The 20,456-nt window shown below is 39.3% G+C and overlaps 1 protein-coding gene across 3 annotated transcripts in view; it reads left to right on the top strand.

Annotated features, from left to right (window-relative positions):
- The window catches only part of rrbp1 (ribosome binding protein 1), a 51,174-nt gene extending 30,718 nt beyond the window's left edge, over positions 1-20,456 (top strand). Inside the window, exons 9-23 of one of the 3 annotated variants that reach the window (XM_062977825.1) lie at positions 1,391-1,529; positions 1,684-1,871; positions 2,975-3,012; positions 5,643-5,733; positions 8,447-8,539; positions 10,394-10,486; positions 11,854-11,931; positions 12,388-12,477; positions 12,954-13,046; positions 16,964-17,035; positions 17,458-17,553; positions 19,232-19,315; positions 19,617-19,715; positions 19,845-19,988; positions 20,251-20,456. In XM_062977825.1, the coding sequence (XP_062833895.1) occupies positions 1,391-1,529; positions 1,684-1,871; positions 2,975-3,012; positions 5,643-5,733; positions 8,447-8,539; positions 10,394-10,486; positions 11,854-11,931; positions 12,388-12,477; positions 12,954-13,046; positions 16,964-17,035; positions 17,458-17,553; positions 19,232-19,315; positions 19,617-19,715; positions 19,845-19,988; positions 20,251-20,292 (1,440 nt within the window). In that variant the 3' untranslated portion in view covers positions 20,293-20,456. Of the gene's footprint in view, positions 1-1,390; positions 1,530-1,683; positions 1,872-2,974; positions 3,013-5,642; positions 5,734-8,446; positions 8,540-10,393; positions 10,487-11,853; positions 11,932-12,387; positions 12,478-12,953; positions 13,047-16,963; positions 17,036-17,457; positions 17,554-19,231; positions 19,316-19,616; positions 19,989-20,250 lie in introns of all 3 variants that reach the window. The other 2 variants (XM_062977826.1, XM_062977824.1) reach the window with 2 other exon arrangements.

Raw genomic sequence — 20,456 nt, 5'->3', positions numbered from 1 at the left:
GAATTCACCATGTTTTATAGGAGTTGTAGGTACTGGGATGTATAGTTCACCTGCAAACTAAGAGCACTCTGAACTCCACCAACGATGGACCTGGAACTAACTTGGCACACAGAACCCCCATGGCCAAGAAATAATACTGGAAGTCTTTAGAGGGATTTGTAGGAGTTGTAGTTCACCTACATTCAGAATGCACTATGAACCCAAACAATGACAGATCTGGACCAAACTTGACATGCATACCAGATATGCCCAAATCTGATGGTTTTTGAGGGGAATTGGTCTGGACATTTTGGAGTTGTAGGTACTGAGATTTATAGTATGGGCACTCTGAACTCCACCAAAGATGGAATTGAGCCAAACTTGGCACACAGAGTCCGTATGACCAGCAACAAATACTGGACATCTTTGGGGGAAATTCACCTTGATTTGGGGGAGTTGTAGTTCACCTACATCCAGAGAGCACTGTGAACCCAAATACCGATGGATCTGGACCAAACTTGGCACGCATACCTGATATGCTGAAATTTGATTACTGGAGGGGTTTGAGGGGGAACTGACCTTCCTTTCTGGGAGTTGTAGTTCACCCACAAACAGAGAAACTTTGACGTCCACCAATTATGGACCTGGACCAAACTTGGCACACAGAACCCCCATGACTAGCTCAACCTGCTGGAGGGGTTTGAGGGCGAACTGACCTTCCTTTCTGGGAGTTGTAGTTCACCCATTATCAGAGACACTGAGACCTCCACCGATGATGGACCTGGACCAAACTTGGCACACAGAACCCCCATGACTAACTCAACCTACTGGAGGGGTTTGAGGGGACTGACTCACCATAGTGGGAGCTGTAGTTTTCCCTACAGCCAGAGAGGACACTGAACCCCAACGATGATGCATCCAGAGCAAACCTGCCCAACATAACAAACTTTAAATACTGATGGAGTTTCTCAGGGTTAACCTGGCATGATGTCAGTCGTAGTTAATCCATGACCTTATGCATTTTGTACAATTACTAAATTGACTATTTCAAATATCTTGGGCAACGATGGGTTCCCCAGCTAGTATTTTATATTAAATAAGTAATGTCCAGGAGCAGACCTACTTGGTTATATGAGGCATATCAGTTTCAATTAATGTGCCAGAAAGTTGCAGCAGTTGTTGCTCCTCGGTGAAGCTCATGATGTTTCATTAAAGACAGTGGTGCTAATGTAGTCGGGTATAAAACCATCCTTGCTTTATGAATGTTTTGGAAGGAACAGGAAAGGAATTGTGAAGACAACAATGCCATTTTGTGATGTGCTAGAAGTTATGTGGCTTTTACAAAATGGCTCTGTGCTTATATGCCTGCTTTTGTCTTCCAGCTTAATTTTCCCCCATCTCCTCCATGCAGATATCCCAGAAAGAAAAAGAGGCCCCGCTTCAGAAGAGCTTGGATGAGATCAGCGAAGAGCTCTGCAAATGTCAGGACAGATATCAAAGCTTGCAGGAAGAGCTGGAAAAGGCAAAAGAGGAGCAGCCCAATTTTTCTGGTGAGGTCACATTGTGCATGTGAAAGTACAGGGATGGAGGCCATCAGCTTGTCCCATCCTCAGATATCTAAGCCCTTGATCCTCAGCTGGTTTTTTAATAAGAGCCACACCTGAAATCAATTTCTCAATTTTCTCCATTTTCCACTCTTTATAGAAATCCAATCTAAACTGCTGTGCTCTGAAACAGAAGTGAAGAGAAAAGCGGAAGAATTGAATAATTTAGAGGTTAAGCTGGCAGAAACCACCACCCAAAATTCACAGCTTACAGAAAAGATTCAATCATTGGAAGCTCTCTTGGAGGCAAACCAAACAAGAGAAAAGGAAAGGAGCAGAGATGCACAGGTCAGCTTCTTGCAACAGGCTTTATGGGCAGCCTGTGCTTTGTTGATGAACTTTTCTCTCCTTCAGTGGGATTTGACTCCTTATGCTGCCAACATTTAGCAATGTGGCAGCATTACTTACTCTGGTGGATCCTCAATTTGGGATACAAGAGTAATGCAACAGCCTTTCCTTCTTGTTATGAATAACTTTTCAATAACTTTAACTTTAGGTTCTTTTTATTGCAATTTCAGTGTGAGAGAGTTATCAGCAGAACTTTTACAGAACAACAAAGAATGATATTAGACATACAGACATACAGATTCTATGCAACTACATTGGATTCACAACAACCTACTACATTGGCTAACAAACAGACAAAGAGGGGTTACATTTTCACTCACCATTCACACACATCTACATGCATCCATCTTCATGCACACAAAAATTACCATATCTTGTCTCCCTCCTTGGAGAAGCACCTGCTTAGGCCAGACCCAGCTTCTACTGCACCCTGCCAACACATAGTTCCAAAACTTCAAAACTCCAAAAAGAATGTCTCCAAAACTCACTCCTTTCTCTTCCCATGAGAAAAGGAGGCCCCAAAAGTGAGAAGACTGCTTCCCTGCAAATATGTCACTTTCCCATACACTGTCTCCACTGAGCATGGCGGGTGAACAGCATCGCTACCTGTCACACTTTCTGGACCGTCACAAGATCATTTATATAACAATATTTTCTGATACAGTCCCAAAGTTGTAAATGAATGATAGACATCTTCCATCCTGGCTCCATCTCAGTTTCCTGGACCAGATGTTGATTCCTCTTGATTGGTGTTGGCCTTGTGTTGACTTCCTTCTTAACAGTTGTAAACATTTCCTTAACTTGATGTAAACATTTATCTTATTAGTCACAGTTCTTATCACAATTAGCAGGCAGGTCAACTATTTCAGTTTCATTATCAGGTTTTAATTACAATTCAGCAAACAGGTAGTTAATGGTTTGCAGGCCTTAATCCACAGACTGGTGTCTTCAAATGTACTAGGTTTCATTCATTCATCTTCCATTCATACCCACACATAATCATATTTTTGTCTCATTCTCTCCTCCCTTCTCTCTATTTTCAGGAAGGAGATCAAAAGGAAGACAGTCTACTGCAGTTAAGGTAAGCCTGGTGAGATTTAACACTGCTGAACTACTTTTGTTAAGACAAGGGCATTCTTACCTTGTGTGCTTTACTGTGTTCACATAAATGTAACTGGTGTTTAAATTGAGAACGTATGCTGCATGTTTACACTAAGGGAAATTAGCTCATTAGTATTGTGCAGAGAGAGCCCTCCTTTTGACAATGGTTTATGGGTTTGTTTTATTTTGCTACTAGCTTGGGGACCCAGAGATGCCCGGGTTATTTGAAAAAGGCATTGTTTTGGGGTGTTTGGTAATATCAGTTTGGTAATTTGTAGCTCTGTTTGGTAGAAAAAATACAGTCTTTTCTGTTGTTTTTTTAATGAAGGCTCCCATTAGAAAATGCATAAGGACGTGGGTGAACTGCAATTTCCAAAATCATCGGCCAATCACCCCAAGTTGGCTATGTTAGGTCTGTGTGCCAAGTTCGGTCCAGATCCATTGTCGGCTGGTTCAGTGATCTCTGGATAAGAGTGAACTACAACTCCCAGATCCATGATCATTCATCACCAAACTCTGCCTGTATGAATAGTTGGCCATGTTGGTTTTGTGTGCCAAGTTTGGTCCAGATCTGACGTTGGCTGGGTTCAGTACTCTCTGGATAAGGGTGAACTACAAGTCCATTGTTGGTGGGGGTCGCTGTTTCTCTGGATGCAGGTGAACCACAGCCCCCAAAATCAAGGTCCATGCCCACAAAGCCCTGCAGTATGTTAAGTTGGTCATGGAGTTTCTGTGCCAAGTTTGGTCCCAGTCCAGTGGGGGTCACTGTTTCTCTGGGTGCAGGTGGACTATAACTCCCATCAAGATCCATGTCCCCCAAACGTCTCCAGTATGTTCTGTTGGTCATGGGGGGGTCTGAGTGTCAAATTTGGTCCAGGTCTGTCATTCGTGGGCATTGCAGTGGTCTCTGCATGTAGGTGAACTACAACTCCTATAAATCATGGTGAATTCTTCCCAAACCTCTTGTTCAGTTGCTGATCAATTCCTCTGTTTGCTGTGTGCACACATATACATACACACATATACATGTTCACTTTTAATATGTCTATAGTTAGATATGTGCTTGAAAACTAGTTAGAATGTATGGTTTCAAGGTTATTAATCACATACAGTTCTTTTGGAAAACCAGAATCTCCATAAGGTTTTGGAGAAAAATGGCACTCACAACCATTTGAAAATCATAACTTTTTGTAAAAGTATGTTTTTCTAGAGAAGAACCAAAATCTCGTTTTAGGAAAATCTTCTCTTCAGTGGTATATAACTACTTGTACTTATGCAAGGCAATTTGGTTTTCAGTTGTTAGACTGATAACCTAGTTGTCTCTGATCTGTTAGGTACAAAGATTATGCCAATGCACAGAATATAGCAGTTCTTCAGAAGTGTTTTTCAATTGCCCAAAAATACATCTACTCTCCCATAAAATATCTTATTTCTTTATCATGCTCTCAAGACACAAAAATAAAGTACCGGTGGGCTTTGGTAAAATAACATCTGGTTTACTCACAACTTTCATGCATTCAGTATACAGGTTCATAACTTGTCAATCCAATTACAGATAGGATTTGAAGTGGTTTCTCTGTGCAGATAACACAGGGCATCTTTTTTACAATCAACATCAACATGAATTTTCACTTAACAGTCCAAAAAAAGTCTAATAGCATATCTGTCCTCTAAATTGGAGTCTGAGGTCTGAGCACAGATCTGATTATGTGGTCTGCGGCCCCTCCCACAACCTCAAGAAACAGAGCAAAGGGAAAGCTGCATACCAAAACATACATATACAATACAGTAAGCAAACAGAATCATATAAAAAACAAATTACTAGGGGAGGCTTGAAGAAGGTTGCTTCCCTTGAGAAGAAAGTAACTTCCCTTGAGAAGCAACTGTCTTTGGTAAGCTAATTTATCCTTTCTTAGGCAGTGATTGTTACATTTCTCTACGAGTCTTTTGTACCACTGGGAAAAAACGTTTCGGTGCTGTATAGGTACATCTTGCCAGTGGTAATCCAGAGAAAGAGTTTCCTCAAATAAATAAGGTCCAGTCCTTTGTTCACTATTAGTAAAGTTTCTCCTCTTGCAAAATTCAATATTTTCATTCAGTCCAAATCAATTTTTCTGTGTTCCTTTCTTCCAAAATAAAGATGTATGTCAGATATCATGACCGTATTCTAAACTGGATGGAGTGAAAGTAGTGGGTTTTATTTGTGTGTATATGTACACACGGAATCCCCAGTGGTGCAGTGGATTAAACTGCTGAGCTGCTGAACTTGCTGACCAAAAGGTTGGCAGTTCAAATCCAAAGAGCGGGGTGAGCTCCTGCTGTTAGCCCCAGCTTCTGCCAACCTAGCAGTTCAAAAACATGCACATGTGAGTAGATCAATAGGTACCACTCTGGTGAGAAGGTAACGGCGCTTCATATAGTCATGCTAGCCACATGACCTTGGAGGCATCTACAGACAACGCCAGCTCTTCGGCTTAGAAATGGAGATGAGCACTAAGCCCCAGACACAACTAGACTTAATGTCAGGGGGAAATTTTTACCTTTACCTATGTGTACACACACAGTGAATATATGGAATAGGAAGGCTTACAGATTCTCTTTCTGTTTCAGATTCCATGAATCCTCCACAGAGACCTCCACTGTAGAGAAGAACATTGCAGCACTAACAGAAACAGTGGAACAGTTGAAATTAAAAAACAATGTGAGTAACTCTGAAGGCACATGTAAACTAAGGGATTTGTAAAGATGCCAGGACTTTGATTGGAGATGCTGATTGTGACTCTTGTTTTAACTGAAATTGCTATATTTTTAATTGATGTATTATTGTTGTGTTAAGTTTTGTATGATGTTTTGCACTTTGGCAACCGCCCTGAGTCCCTTCGGGGAGATAGAGCGGTATATAAAGTTATTATTATTGTTGTTGTTGTTGTTGTTGTTATTATTATTATTATTATTATTATTTTGTATATTAAATAATAGCTAAACTTTGTGATAACATTGCATGTGCTTGAAGAACATGAGATGGGTGCTTCAACATGATTGTTTCTCTTATTTTACATCACAAGCAGACTTGTTTACATGACATGGTCTTGACATGCGGGATTTCTAATGTTATATGTCAACTTTTCATTCATTTGTGGGGCTGAATCACTTACCATGGACATATCGTAGGTCCTGTCTCAAGAAGGGGTTGGATGCTTTGGGTATTTTGTTAAGGAAAACCAAAAAAGTCTTTGTTGTCCTTGATGAACTAGAAATACAGTATTCCTGATGATGGATTTATATTGTATGAATGGGGAACTCTACTTGGGTGGACCCATATTCTACTCTGCTGCGATCCATGAGATGGACAACAGCAGGAAGAACAATCTGGACCCCTGGACAAAGAAAGGCATTGCTTCTCTACCCCTTTTCCAGCTATCAGGAATAGCGTATTTCTTCCCACATTAGATTCTAACAGGGAACTTTGAGGCCCCCAGTCCTCCACATGAAGAATTTTTATATTTTATATTTATGTATCCAGATAGTCTTTTTCTCCTGAAAATTTTGAGAAACAGCAACTCCCTCTTTAATAACAACAACAACAACAACAACAACAATAATAATACGTAATAATAATAATTTTTTTCGTGTCAAGAGCGACTTGAGAAATTGCAAGTCGCTTCTGGTGTGAGGGAATTGGCCGTCTGCAAGGACGTTACCCAGCCCCCCCCCCCCCCCCCCGATGTTTTTGATGTTTTACCATCCTCGTGGGAGGCTTCTCTCATGTCCCCACATGGAGCTGGAGCTGATAGAGGGAGCTCATCTATGCTCTCCCCAGGTTGGATTCGAACCTGGCAGCCTTCAGGTCAGCAACCCAAGCTTCAAGTCAACGGAGGCTCCAACAACAACAACAACAATAATAATAATAATAATAATAAAATTTATTTCTATCCTGCCACCATCTCCCTGGAGGGATTCGAGGCGGTTCACAGGACACACTCAATAGTGCAACATAATACAATAAAATACAGAGAAGTAAAATTAATAACAATCAAAATAACCCCATTATACAGCACTAAAACCCATAATCTGTGGGACACACACACACACATTTACCTAGGACACACACACACACACTGCACCCCCACATTATCAAGCCTCAGACATTGACTTCCAGCTACTTTCTGGTTCTGTTATTTATTTATTGAGCCTTTTTAGCAGTCTTCATGGCCCTGGAAACTTCCAAGGGCAGAAGACTGGCTCTGGAGCTGCCAACATTGTCCTTTCTGGGGACAGGGGGAGGCATATTTCATTAAAAACAAGGACTAACTAGAAATAATTAGAGAAGAATGTAGTTCAGATACTTTGGGACTTCAGACATGAATGAGAGGGATTTTGCACACATATATATAACCAATACAGCTCAGCAAGTATCTATCATGAGCTGGTTTGTAGAACCAAAATCTTTTCTGTGAGTATTCATTTGTGTGTGTATATCTGCCTCTGTGTGTGCATGCATGTATGCCCATACGGTATATAGAGAGACACATACATAAAATTAAGTGAAGTTAAAGAGGCAAATGGCTAAAACTAAAATAATGCAGTGTACTAGAAAAGGCCCTGTAGCTGAAGATAGGCAAAGGAGAGATTACTTGATTTTCACTGTCGCAAGAGGAGTTAGAGGTTAATATTGTACGTTTTAAAACATTTTTGTAAACATTTTGAAGGGATGCAAGAAAAGCTATGGGACTTATTGGATTTAAAATAGATCCATTAGATTTAAAATGAAGATAAGATTAATGGTTTTAAAATTTTACTTACATTTGTTAAGGAGGTTTATTATTATTATTATTATTATTATTATTATTATTATTATTATTATTATTATTATTATATGATACAGCAAACAAGATAGATATACTGGATTTCGTTTCACAAAATCACAAGTTGAACACTTCCCAAGTGTCTAGGACTGTGTGATGTATTTTCGGATGATTCTTGCAGATCCCAGTAGGGTGGTCTTTTGCAGTTGGCAGATCGTAATTTTGTCAATGTCTATTGTTTCCAAATGCCAGCTGAGATCTTTTGGCACGGCACCCAATGTGGTTTCTGCTAGAGTCTTTGAAGTTCAATCTTGAGGTCCTGATAGCAGCTGAGTTATTATTATTATTATTATTATTATTATTATTATTATTATTATTATTATTACTTTATTCTTATATCCTGCCCTATCTCCCCAAAGGGACTTGGGGTGACTTATATGGGGACCAAGCCCAGTGGAACAAAATTAAAATACAACACCATAAAATACATGTACATTGCTAAGTATAACCAACATAAAAACATGTTGGTTGGTTGAATTCCTGCATGTAAATGTTTGTGGCCAGCCTCCTACTAACACTGAGCTTTTTGGGGTTGTTTATTTCCAACAGGACCTGCAAGAAAAGAACCGGGAAGCTACAGAAACTCTGAATTCAGTTAGAAGGTCTTGTGAAGAGAAGTTACAGTCCTCAGCTAAAACAAAGGTTGGCTTTCCTGCAATTCCTTACAGTAACCTTGTAGTTTTTACAAAGGCTTCTATAAGCTTTGGACAAGTTTATATTTTATTCCAAATCATTGTAATGAAAGTGAAGCCATTTTGCACAGCCATTTGCATTTGTTAGGGAAAGATCCCATGCCTGCCAAAAACAGGTGTCTGTACCAAGCATGGATAGTTATGTAACTGCCGCCCACTCTGCAATCTTGCCCAAGAATGATTGAGAGTTTGACAACAAGGTGTCCTAACTACATAAACAAGTGGAAAATACTAGATTGTGCGTTTTCAAAACAAGCATCGTTCAAGACACAAAAGGTGAAAATAGTCCTCTTATCCACGTAAATAGAGACTGACAAATGATTTTCTAACTCAGTGGTTCTCAATTTTTGGGTCCCCAGATGTTTTGGCTTTCAACTCCCAGAAATCCTAACAGCTGGTAAATTGGCTGGGATTTCTGAGAGTTGTAGGTCAAAATATCTGGGGACTAACAGGTTGAGACCATTGCTTTAACTGAATCCTGCCCCAGGGCCTCATCACATGCAGGCTTCCCCCGTTTCTAGATATTTTGAAAACAGAGTTCACAGAGACCATTGCATGACACAAGATTATTTCGGGGGGTTGCCCTTGGGACTCCAATTTTAAAATGTCAAGAAACTGGCATTTTTGGAGTTGAGTAGCTGTTGACTTCATACCTCTCAATTTGCTTGGAAGCGAGGAAAGCCGGGTGTTCGAAGGGGTGTCATTGGATGTCTCCATTGTGTTTTATGAAGGCAAATGGAGCGGGGTGATTGCTGTTAAAATAGTAAGACTAACCTGTTTGATGAAAGAGACCGCAATTACTTGTTTTTAAACAACACAGAAAGGCACAAAAGACAGCACTAAAGAAGACGGGTATCACCAAATTTTGGCAACACAGCTATAACCAGAAGCCATGAAAAACATTTCCAGTTTATGCAAAACAAGGTTTTTAAGTAAAATAATGTGCCTGGGAGCTACGCACCTTTCTTTAGAGGCGAATTTTGTTTCCTGGGTTTTCCAGAAATGCAATTTTCCACTAAAACCATGAGAGAAGGGGGCTTTCTGCCATCCTTGAAATTTAGCAGTGATAAGAGCCATAGTGTTAGCATGGTTTAGGGGTCTGACTGTTTGACTAAGATGACCGGAAGCCAGGGCTCAGCTCCTTGCTTGGCCATGGAAATCCATTGGGTGATCTTAAGGCTAATCATATGCAGTTACATATGAAGGCCAGGACAAACCCACTCTAAATTTTGCCAAAAAAAACCCTTCTCTGATGGATTTATCTTAAGGAAATCACTTGAAAGCATACATCATGCACACATAAATGGCAGAGGCTGCACAAAGTGCTGGAATGTTTGTGGACCTTTCCTTGCTTGTGTTAGATTATAATAAAAATGAAATGTAGGGACAAAATGGAAGCAAGCTAATATCTTCTCCCAGCCTTTTTGATATGTATCGGGGACATGCAGCCAACCTTGACTTTCTGCTAGGAGTACCTGTGTGGAACATCCATTTTTTACATCATGTCCTTGTAAAGTTTCTACACTTGGAGTGATACAGAAATTGGTATGCATTAGCTTAGGTACATTGATAGTAACTAAAGCCCTTTCCACATAGCTGAATAAAATCCCACATTTTCTACTTTGAACTGGAATATATGACAGTGTGGGCTCAAATAACCCAGTTCAAAGCAGATATTGTCAGATTTTCTGCCTTGATATTCTGGGTTATATGGCTGTGTGGAAGGGCCCTGAAAGGCCCCCGTTGATTCAGAAAAAGCATTAAGCAAATTGAAGTCCATGAAAGCTTTTCCTTACTTTTTCAGGAAACATTGGAGCAGCAGCTTGGAATGATTGAGGAACAAACCAAGAAGGTGCTCCTTTCCCTTTTCCCAGAGGTTCTGTTAGATGGTCAGCAGGTAGGCACCGCTTGCTTTACAACAGATCGGTCTGGATTTCGGGTTGATTTGAAGCAGATTGGCAAGGATTTGTGACTCCCAGCTGTTGAACAATGGCAACAACAAAATGATTCTTCGTCCTAAACTATATTGTTGAGACAACAAGGAGTCAAGAACAAAATCTGCCAAACTTACCTTGTGGAGAGAAAAAAATGAGATGTAAATAAATGTAATAATAATAATAATAATAATAATAATAATAATAATAATAATAATAATAATAATAATAATAATAATAATAATATATTTTCCCATGCCATTAGTTTAATACATGGCGGGAATGCTATAGCTGTCATTTATTTGGATTTCAGCGAAATGTTTACTAAGATTCCCACTGAGATTTTTATTCATGAACTGGATAAATATGGAATGGATCAATACACCATCCGATGGATCCATAATTGGTTGGAAACCCATGCTTAAAAGTTGATATCTCTGGCTGTGCTTGAAATTGGAAGGACTCAAGTGCAGTGCCCCAGTGCTGTTCAATATTTTTTATCAATGATTTATACAGTGGTGTGGAGGAATCCTTATAGGATTTATAGATTCTACAAACTAGAAAACTGGGCTAAAATTAATAGAATAAAATTCAATAGAGACAAATGAGAAACATCTATATTTAGGACACAAAAACAAAGGCGCTGATATAAAATGAGGAATATATGGCTCAGCAAAAAAAATCCTACATGTAAAAATAAATATCAAATTGAACATGAACCAGCTACAGCAGAGAAGGCAAATGCTATCTTGACCTGTATTTGTCATATGTTCCAATAAGTATATGATCCAGGAACCATGTGATTGACATGTAAGAGCTGTTGAGGAGTTAATTCATTCCAGAGGGACACTATCAGGACCAAACCATCCAATGTTGGGCTTGTCTGGAGAATTACTGCAACCCATTGCAGCTGCCACTTTGGCTTTTGAAGCTTTTGGAGGTGTTCTGGTTTTGTTTTTGTTTTTTTGTATTTGTTGTTCAGGGGGTAAAACAGCAGTTTTGTCCTGATTTGACTAACTTGAGGGTGTTGTTTGTATCTTTTTTGTTTTGCACTATAGAATACATGAGATCAGGTAAGAAAATAAGACTGATTGGTACACTTACTTTTTAATATATGAAAAATATCTGGAGAAAATTTCAAATTCTATTAGGGCCCCACCTACACTGCCATATAAATCCAGATTATCTGCTTTGAACTGGACTATATGGCAGGGCAGACTAATATAATCCAGTTCAAAGTAGATAATCTAGATTTTATATAGCTGTGTAGATGGGTCCAGGAGGGATATAATATGATACAAAGTAACATATTGCTTTGTTTACTTTCCAGACATATGATATATGGTTGGAGAATTTTAAAGAGAAAGCTGTGGAATCATTGGAAAAGAAAGTTGCCAAAGCAGAGATTGTGAGTATTTCTAACATTGTGTATTCCTACCTGAAACATCTTATAGTGGCATGTCTCAGAAGCTTCAGGACAGATGAAGGGGCAACAGAGGGAAACTTTGTTGGGAAACTGCATCTGGAAGTAGCAATTCCTGAAGGAGTGTTAGAGCTGGATGTTGTGAAGTTTCCCCTTTATTGAAAAGACAGCAAATGAGAAACCACTATATTAGGTTAAATCATCTCATGGTTCGGTTGCTTGAATCATGAAGTCTGTGCTTCCTCCGACAGTATGTTTTTATTTTAATGTATTGACCGACATTGTATCAGCTCTTGTAGGCATATTGTGCCCTGTGTAGGAGTGGGAGCTGTGTAGGAGGTGTGTACGAGCTTAGTGGCCTTTTGATCTTTTATTCCAATTTTGTTATAATTCTGCTCTTTGGCAATTCTGGTGAAACGTCATTGTAAAATTTCCTTTTAGGATTCAGCACTTGCATCAAAAGAATCAAATGAGGCACTTAGCACACTGCAAAAAGAATGTGATCAGTACAGGATTACTCTTGGAGAAACGGTAAGGAAAGCCACATACCTGCTTTAAATGAATTTATCGCAATTCCTTCTACTTGGATAAAAGGTAAAGGTAAAGGTTTCCCCTGACGTTAAGGTTTCCCCTGTGCTCCAAACCTCAGCAGCAGCAGCAGCAGCAGCAGCAGCAGCAACAACTTTATTCTTGTATCCCACCCCATTTCCCCGAAGGGACTCAGGGCGGCTTACATGGCGACCAAGCTGAGTAAAACAGCATTAAAATAAGTCAGCATAAAATACATTGCAGTTAAAATGAATTACCATATAAAACATAAAACATCATAAGACATAATTCAACAATAACCAATAACCAATAGCAGGGTACAATAGGTCAAATGGAAGGAATAATTCCGTGATGCTAACTTCCAATTATTGAATTAAATAAACTTATACTATAAGTCCAGTGTTATTTCCACTTTCTTCTCCATCTCCTCTTCCTTTGTTTTTCTCTCAAAACTGTAGGAAAGGATGCTTAAGGACCTGCAGAAGAGTGTAGAGAAGGAGGAACAGGTCTGGAAAGCAAAGCTGGCTGCATCAGAAGAAGCACTTCAGAAGGTAGTAGTGTGTATATGAAAGAGTGAATTGCAGAGCTGGGAGGAGACAGTTTAAAATGGGCTTCAAACACCCACTTCTCCTTACCAATCACTACAAACAAACACTTTTCTCAGACTCCTTGACACATAAATTAATCAAAATGTGACTATGCGCTTTCAAGTCTCCTCTCAACTTATGGCAATCACAGGAATTTTGCAGTTTTCTTAGGGAAGCAATATTCAGAGGTAGGATACTTAGCTTCCAAAGTCAGATCTGGTAGCTTTAAAATATTTAGGTCCCTGGTTGAACTTTATCTACAGGCACAATAACTTGCTTTCACTCTAGTTTACAACCCAGATATACTTCCCAGTTAGCTTCTGGTGTGTGTGTGTGTAAAGTTGTTTTTATAAAGGAAGTTAACTTACTGCTGTTGTCAATAAATTGTATGTATAAGTGTAAATGGTCTGGAATTAATTTTAAAATTTAAATATAAATTAAGTTTTTTTCCTTCTGCCCAAGAGTGTACCAATGTATTCTGGTTGATACTATAGACAAGTTCAGATAACAGTTGGTGCTTTCATATTTTCAAATGAACAACAGTCATTGCTTTCCCGCCAGTGGCGTTTGATACAATCCTGAAACATTTTGTCCTGATCATAAACTCAATCAATGAGTTAAGAGTATCCTGAATCATCGTTTTAAGATTGTCATATGTTGCATCGTGACTTTTTAATTATCTTCCATCTCCCCCCCCAACAATCTGGATCTTGAAACCATATCCACAACTTTTGTGATTTTTAGATGGTTCTGATTAAATGTTGTCATATTGCTGCTACTTTTGTGTTCCTTTGGTAGAGGTTGGAAAAGGCACTTTTTAGGACAACTTTCCTAATACTCAGCCAGCAGTAGCCATGCTGGTTGGGGATTCTGGGATTATAATCCAAATATATAGATAGGAAGAGGATTGGGCGGGGGAGGGGGGGAGTGCTGTTGTATACATCAGGAGAGGTAAACTACGTATCTAGTGATCCACCTGTAATGTAGACACATAATTTATTTAAATTTTTAGTTTTTGAATTAATGTCTCATATTTCCCTCAAAGGGAGAGTCATATAACAGCTGAACACATTTGCATATAAAGAACTTTATACAGTAGAGCAGGGGTCCCCAAACTAAGGCCCGGGGGCCGGATGCAACCCATCGAAGCCATTTATCCGGCCCCCACGGCACACGGGCAGAAGGGGGTTGAGCTAAATGACCCAAGGGGTCTCTTCTTCTCTTACAACCATTATTATTATTACTGTATTATTATTATTATTATTATTATTATTATTATTAACGTTGAGACTGGGTGGACATCTGTCAGGGGTGCTTTGCTTGTGCTTTCGGTGCACAAAGGAAGAAAGGGATCGGACTCAATGGCCCAAGGAGTCTCTTCCAACCCTTATTATTATTTATTTTATTTATTTATTGACAGTATTTATATTCCTCCCTTCTTTCTCACCCGAAGGGGACTCAGGGCGGATCACATTACACACATAAAGGCAAACATTCAATGCCTTTTAACATAGAACAAAGACAGAGACAGGCTCCGAGCTGGCCTTGAACTCATGACTTCCTGGTCAGAGTGATTCATTGCAGCTGGCTGCAGCTGGTTGCTCAACAGCCTGCACCACAGCCCGGCCCCATTAATAATATTATTATTATTAACATTGAGGCTGAGTGGACATCTGTCAGGGGTGCTTTGCTTGTGCTTTCAGTGCACAAAGGCAGAAAGGGATTGGACTCAATTGCCCAAAGGGTTTCTTCCAACCCTCTTTTTTATTATTATTGTTGTTATTATTATTATTAATAATAATAATTATTATTATTGCTTGGTGGCCAACTATAATCCGGCCCTCCAATGGTCCGAAGGATCGTGAACTGGCTCCCTGTTTAAAAAGTTTGGGGACCCCTGGGCTAAGCGAACGAACCCAAAGGGTGCTCACCAATGCGTCGTCTTCATCATGGAAAGAAGTGACAAGTGGAGTGCCATCAGCAGGGCTCCGTCCTGGGCCCGGTTCTGTTCAACATCTTTATTAACGACTTAGACCAGGGGTCCCCAAACTAAGGCCCAGGGGCCGGATGCAGCCCACCGAAGCCATTTATCCGGCCCCCATGGCACAAGGGCAAAAGGGGGTTGGGCTAAATGACCCAAGGGTTCTCTTCTTCTCTTACAACCATTATTATTATTATTATTATTATTATTATTATTATTATTATTATTATTAACATTAAGGCTGGGTGGCCATCTGTCAGGGGTGCTTTGCTTGTGCTTTCGGTGCACAAAGGCAGAAGGGGATTGGACTCAATGGCTCAAAGGGTCTCTTCCAACCCTCTTTATTATTTATTTATTTATTTATTTATTAACATTGAGGCTGGGTGGCCATCTGTCAGAGGTGCTTTGCTTGTGCTTTTGGTCCGCAGAGGCAGAAGGGGGTTGGACTAAATGGCACAAGGGGTCTCTTCTAACCCTCTTTATTATTATTATTATTATTATTATTATTATTATTATTAACATTGAGGCTGGGTGGCCATTTGTCAGGGGTGCTTTGCTTGTGCTTTCGGTGCACAAAGGCAGAAGGGGGTTGGACAAAATGGCCCAAGGGGGCTCTTCCAACCCTCTTTATTATTATTATTATTATTATTATTATTATTATTATTATTATTTATTAACATTGAGGCTGAGTGGCCATCTGTCAGGGGTGCTTTTGTTGTGCTTTCGGTACACAAAGGCAGAAGGGGGTTGGACTCAATGGCCCAAAGGGTCTCTTCCAACCCTCTTTATTATTATTATTGCTGTTATTATTATTATTTTATTATGACACAGCAAACAAGATAGATATGCTGGATTTCGTATTACAAAATCACAAGTCGAACACTTCCCAAGTGTCTAGGACTGTGTGATGTATTTTCAGATGATGCGTGCAGATCCCAGTAGGGTGGTCTTTTGTAGTTGGCAGATCGTGATTATTATTATTATTATTATTATTATTATTAACATTGAGTCTGGGTGGCCACCTTTCAGGGGTGCTTTGCTTGTGCTTTCGGTGCACAAAGGCAGAAGGGGATTGGACTCAATGGTCCAAAAGGTCTCTTCCAACTCTCTTTTTATTATTATTGCTGTTATTATTTATTTATTTATTTATTTATTTATTATTATTATTATTGTTCGGTGGCCCTCCAATGGTCTGAAGGATTGTGAACTGGCCCCCTGTATAAAAGGTTTGGGGACCCCTGCAGTAGAGTCTCACTTTTCAACACTCGTTTATCCAACGTTCTGGATTATCCAATGCATTTTTGTAGTCAATGTTTTCAATACATCATATTTTGGTGCTAAATTCGTAAATACAGTAATTACTACATAGCATTACTGCGTATTGAACTACTTTTTCTGTCAAATTTGTTGTATAACATGATGTTTTGGTGCTTAATTTGTAAAATTATAACCTAATTTGATGTTTAATAGACTTTTACTTAATGCCTCCTTATTATCCAACATATTCGCTTATCCAATATTCTGCTGGCCCGTTTATGTTGGATAAGTGAGACCCTACTGTACTTTGAAAAAGGAGGGAAAAATACATTTCAGTGTCCAGAAGCAGTGTTTACACTGAGTTCGGTTTCTACACTATGTGTGCAAATGCACATATATGCAGTTGAACACTTGTCGTGTATTCTGTAGGAATGGTATTAGAGGGGAGTTAGCAATTTCACTTCCAAACAACAGTTTGCAAGTATTTTGAATGATTATTTTCTTGAGTTCAATGAATGAATCCAGGATTCTGGATGGTACATGTGAGTTCTCCTTTTCTCTCTCCGAAGCACAAATAGAAACTATTAATTTTGCACATTTTTTCCTTATCTGACCTTCTGGATGTGAAAAATGCTTGATTTAGTCTCAAGACCAAGTGAAATATCTTGAAGATGATGTGGAGAAGTTCAAGATGGAACTCGAGAATATGGAGAAGGTATGGAAGCATTCTCAGATTACATGTTAACTGCTTAATACCGGTTCAGATTTCTTTTTCTATCTAGTTCATTATTTTTATTTAGCCTCACATAGCAGTGCTTGAGGATCTGTTTGTTATTAAAATTCAAAATGTGGTTAATTCTATAATTGAAAGGACTCAAAAGAAAACATTTCATGTGTAAAATTGTGTGTAGAATCACAGCTTTTAACAGGGCTATTAGAAAAACATTGAGACATGACATCTGGCAGTACATAGAAGACCAAAGTATGACTAAAGTTTAGGAAATTTAATCCAGCATTGTATTAAGAGGATTTTCTATGGTAGTTAGGTCTATCTGTACCCTCAAAATGGCAAGTTATAGGATGCAAAGAGAAGGGGTAATATCATCTGAAGAGCTCTATTTTTCCTCCTTTAAACAGTTAAAAGAGTACACTTCTCTTTTGGAAGCACAGTTGAAAAATCATTTGGCAACTGCTAACTCTGAACACCAGAATTACACCAAAGAAATTGAATTTGTAAGTATTTGTCTCTTTTGGAAAAAACGGAATAAGAGGGACTTGGGTACACTCTGTATGGCATGAGGCAGTTTTAATAAGGAACCCCTTTTCTCTGAATTGGTTGTAATTATTCCATTTTGTCTGGTCCTGATACATGCTATAAAAAATGGGTTGGGCATGCTTTAGAGCTTTGAGGACCACATAGGCCCCATCTATGCTGACCATATAATGCAATTTAAATGCATTGCACTGCGTGAGTCTACACCAGTGGTTCTCAACTTGTGAGTCCCCAGATGTTTTGGCCTTCAACTCCCAGAAATCCTAACAGTTGGTAAACTGGCTGGGATTTGTGGGAGTTGTAGGCCAAAACACTTGGGAACCCACAGGTTGAGAACCACTGGTCTACACTGTCATATAGTGCAATTCAATACAATTGACCTGCATTATGGAAATGCATTATATGGCAGTGTAGATTGGGCCATAGTGCCATGTTTGGCTCCCCATTGAAGTTTAGAAGACCACGCATGTTCCAGTGTGGCTACCATTGTAGTGGATTACAAATATCATGCTATCTGTTTTGGGCATTATTTTAAGGGGTGGGATTTCCCCTTCCCACAGTGGCGTCATCTTCTCTGGGGACTAAGTGTTTGATGGGCCCAAAATAGAGATTTGGGGTAAGATTTGGGAGTTTGGCAGAGAACCCTCCCCCCTCTCCCGGTGTGTATGAAATTCACAGCCAGTACAATTCCCACCTTAAATGTAAAGGAAGGGGCAACATTTTCAGACAAAAAGGCTGTATTGCTTCAGCAGAATGTTGATGGAATTTTATTGTACCAATGAGCCTAACCAGATGCAACTTAGATGGTAACAGATCCATAACAGGCCAGAGTGTATGCATTCGATCACTGCTTCAGAAATTGAGAGTCTCAAGCCAAAAAGGTGTCCCCTTATCTCAATGGTGGGATCACGAAAAATTTGGAAGCAGCAAAACACTTCTGAACGTCACTCACTCATATGTGTCTGTTAGTAACAATGTGCAGTGTTTATAGTGGACTCTGCAGAAAATGCTTCAGCTGTATACAAAAAGGAAAATCAACCTGTTTAGCAAGCCTTGCAAATGCTGATTTGTTACAAATAAATGATTGATATTTATACTTATTCTATATACCTGTATACCCGGGGTCACATAAAAAATTATTGGAATGAAAGGGGTTGCAATAGGAAAGAGTTTAAGAAGCCCTGCATTAGGTCACCTCCCAAAATTTACCAATAAATAAGTGGTTTTATTTCTTTATTCCCCCCCCCCCCAAGCACACATTCCCAGCACTTACACATATACAAACTATAGCTCTTTTCTGAGCTTTCCCTGTATGCACACTGTCACCAAACCCACTCCTTTACTTACTACATTTTATTTATATCTCTGCCTTTCACCTGAGCTGGAAGAAAGTGGCTCCACAGTTGCTGTGAACCAAACAAAGATGTATAAGGAGACTGAGAGATGATGTGAGGCATCTCTCTTTCATTTCTTCAGTTGCAGTTACTTTCCCTAGGATTAGTCTGCAGCTTGACGCCCACACCACAGTTCTGTGATACACAGACCATTGTTTACAGCCAGGATCATGATTGATCGTTTCTAATTGAACTATGTATGTACACTAATTTTAGGTGATGGTGCCTTTATATATTTTTTTAGTTGAAACAAACGTTATCTGAATCTGAAAAAAATCTGGAGGCAACAAAAAGTGAAATACTTCAGCAAAGTCAGGAGCTTACACAGGTTAGTGTATGCATCACAATGGATGGTTTCAAAATGGTTCACAGTAATAAACACTTTGGAATTCATGAGTTGCCTCTTGGGGTATTTTGGGGATTTCAAGGATACAATGTATCATTTCAAAGGCAACACAATGATATTAGTTGTTTCTAAAAAGTGACTTCTCTAAAACAACAGAAGTATTACCAACGGAATGTGTTTTGAAAATGCCAGTAATTTTTGTAACATATTTTGTGGAATGTCTCATCATTTTTTTCACGTTGCTTGCTTCTTTAAAAAACTTTTTCACATTTTGAACTTTCAGGCGAGGGATTTGGTGTGCAGTCTGCAATCTGAACTGGAGAACCTGAAATCTGCTGGAAATGTTTCTGCTTCTGCAAATGAAGAGGTTCTCCAACTTCAGGTAATATTTAAAGAGCTGCCCAAATTTACAGAACTTCTGGTCAAATGCAAGAACTCACTACAATCTATCCTTGGAAATACTGAGGATTTGCTGGTGGAGGATAAAGATTACTTTTGTTTGCAACTGCAGGAAACACTAGACAAGGAGAAGAAGTTAACAAAGGACTTGGGATGTGCAGCTACCAGACTAAAAGAGCTTTTGAAGATCACCCAAGAGCAGTTAGCCAAGGAAAGAGAAACAGTGACGAAGTTACAAGAGCAGTTTCAAGAAAAAGTACTTGATACTATTCTATTTCTATCTTAGCTTCTACAGGTCTTGGTCGCACACTAGAATAGGAAGCAATTTCTTCTCTTGAAGGTCTCTACAGGAAATATAGGCCTACAGCTAACTGGGCTAGATTACTTTTCTTGCCAATAGTTCTGAAATAGGTTGTGGCAACACATCTCCTTCTTATACTGAGCCCTGCTGAAAAAGTTAATTGAACATGTTTTTGTTTAATCTACCATGCAGTAACATACTTTTCATTCCATTCCAGGAAGAAAATGATGGCACTATCAAGGAAGGAACTTCAGTTTGACAGACCCTGAATCTACAATATACTTTCCACCGTACAAAATGCCTTACACAATTCCATACTATGCACATGTTTACTGTAGAAAGCAAAGACAGAGAGGAGACATGAATGATCACAATCTGCCTTAGTTTTTTTTTAAAAAGAAATAAAAGTAAACTTTGCAGGAA

Source organism: Anolis carolinensis, chromosome 4, assembly GCF_035594765.1.
Source record: "Anolis carolinensis isolate JA03-04 chromosome 4, rAnoCar3.1.pri, whole genome shotgun sequence".
Lineage (NCBI taxonomy): Eukaryota > Metazoa > Chordata > Lepidosauria > Squamata > Dactyloidae > Anolis > Anolis carolinensis.
This window is presented reverse-complemented; position numbering and strand designations above follow the sequence as displayed.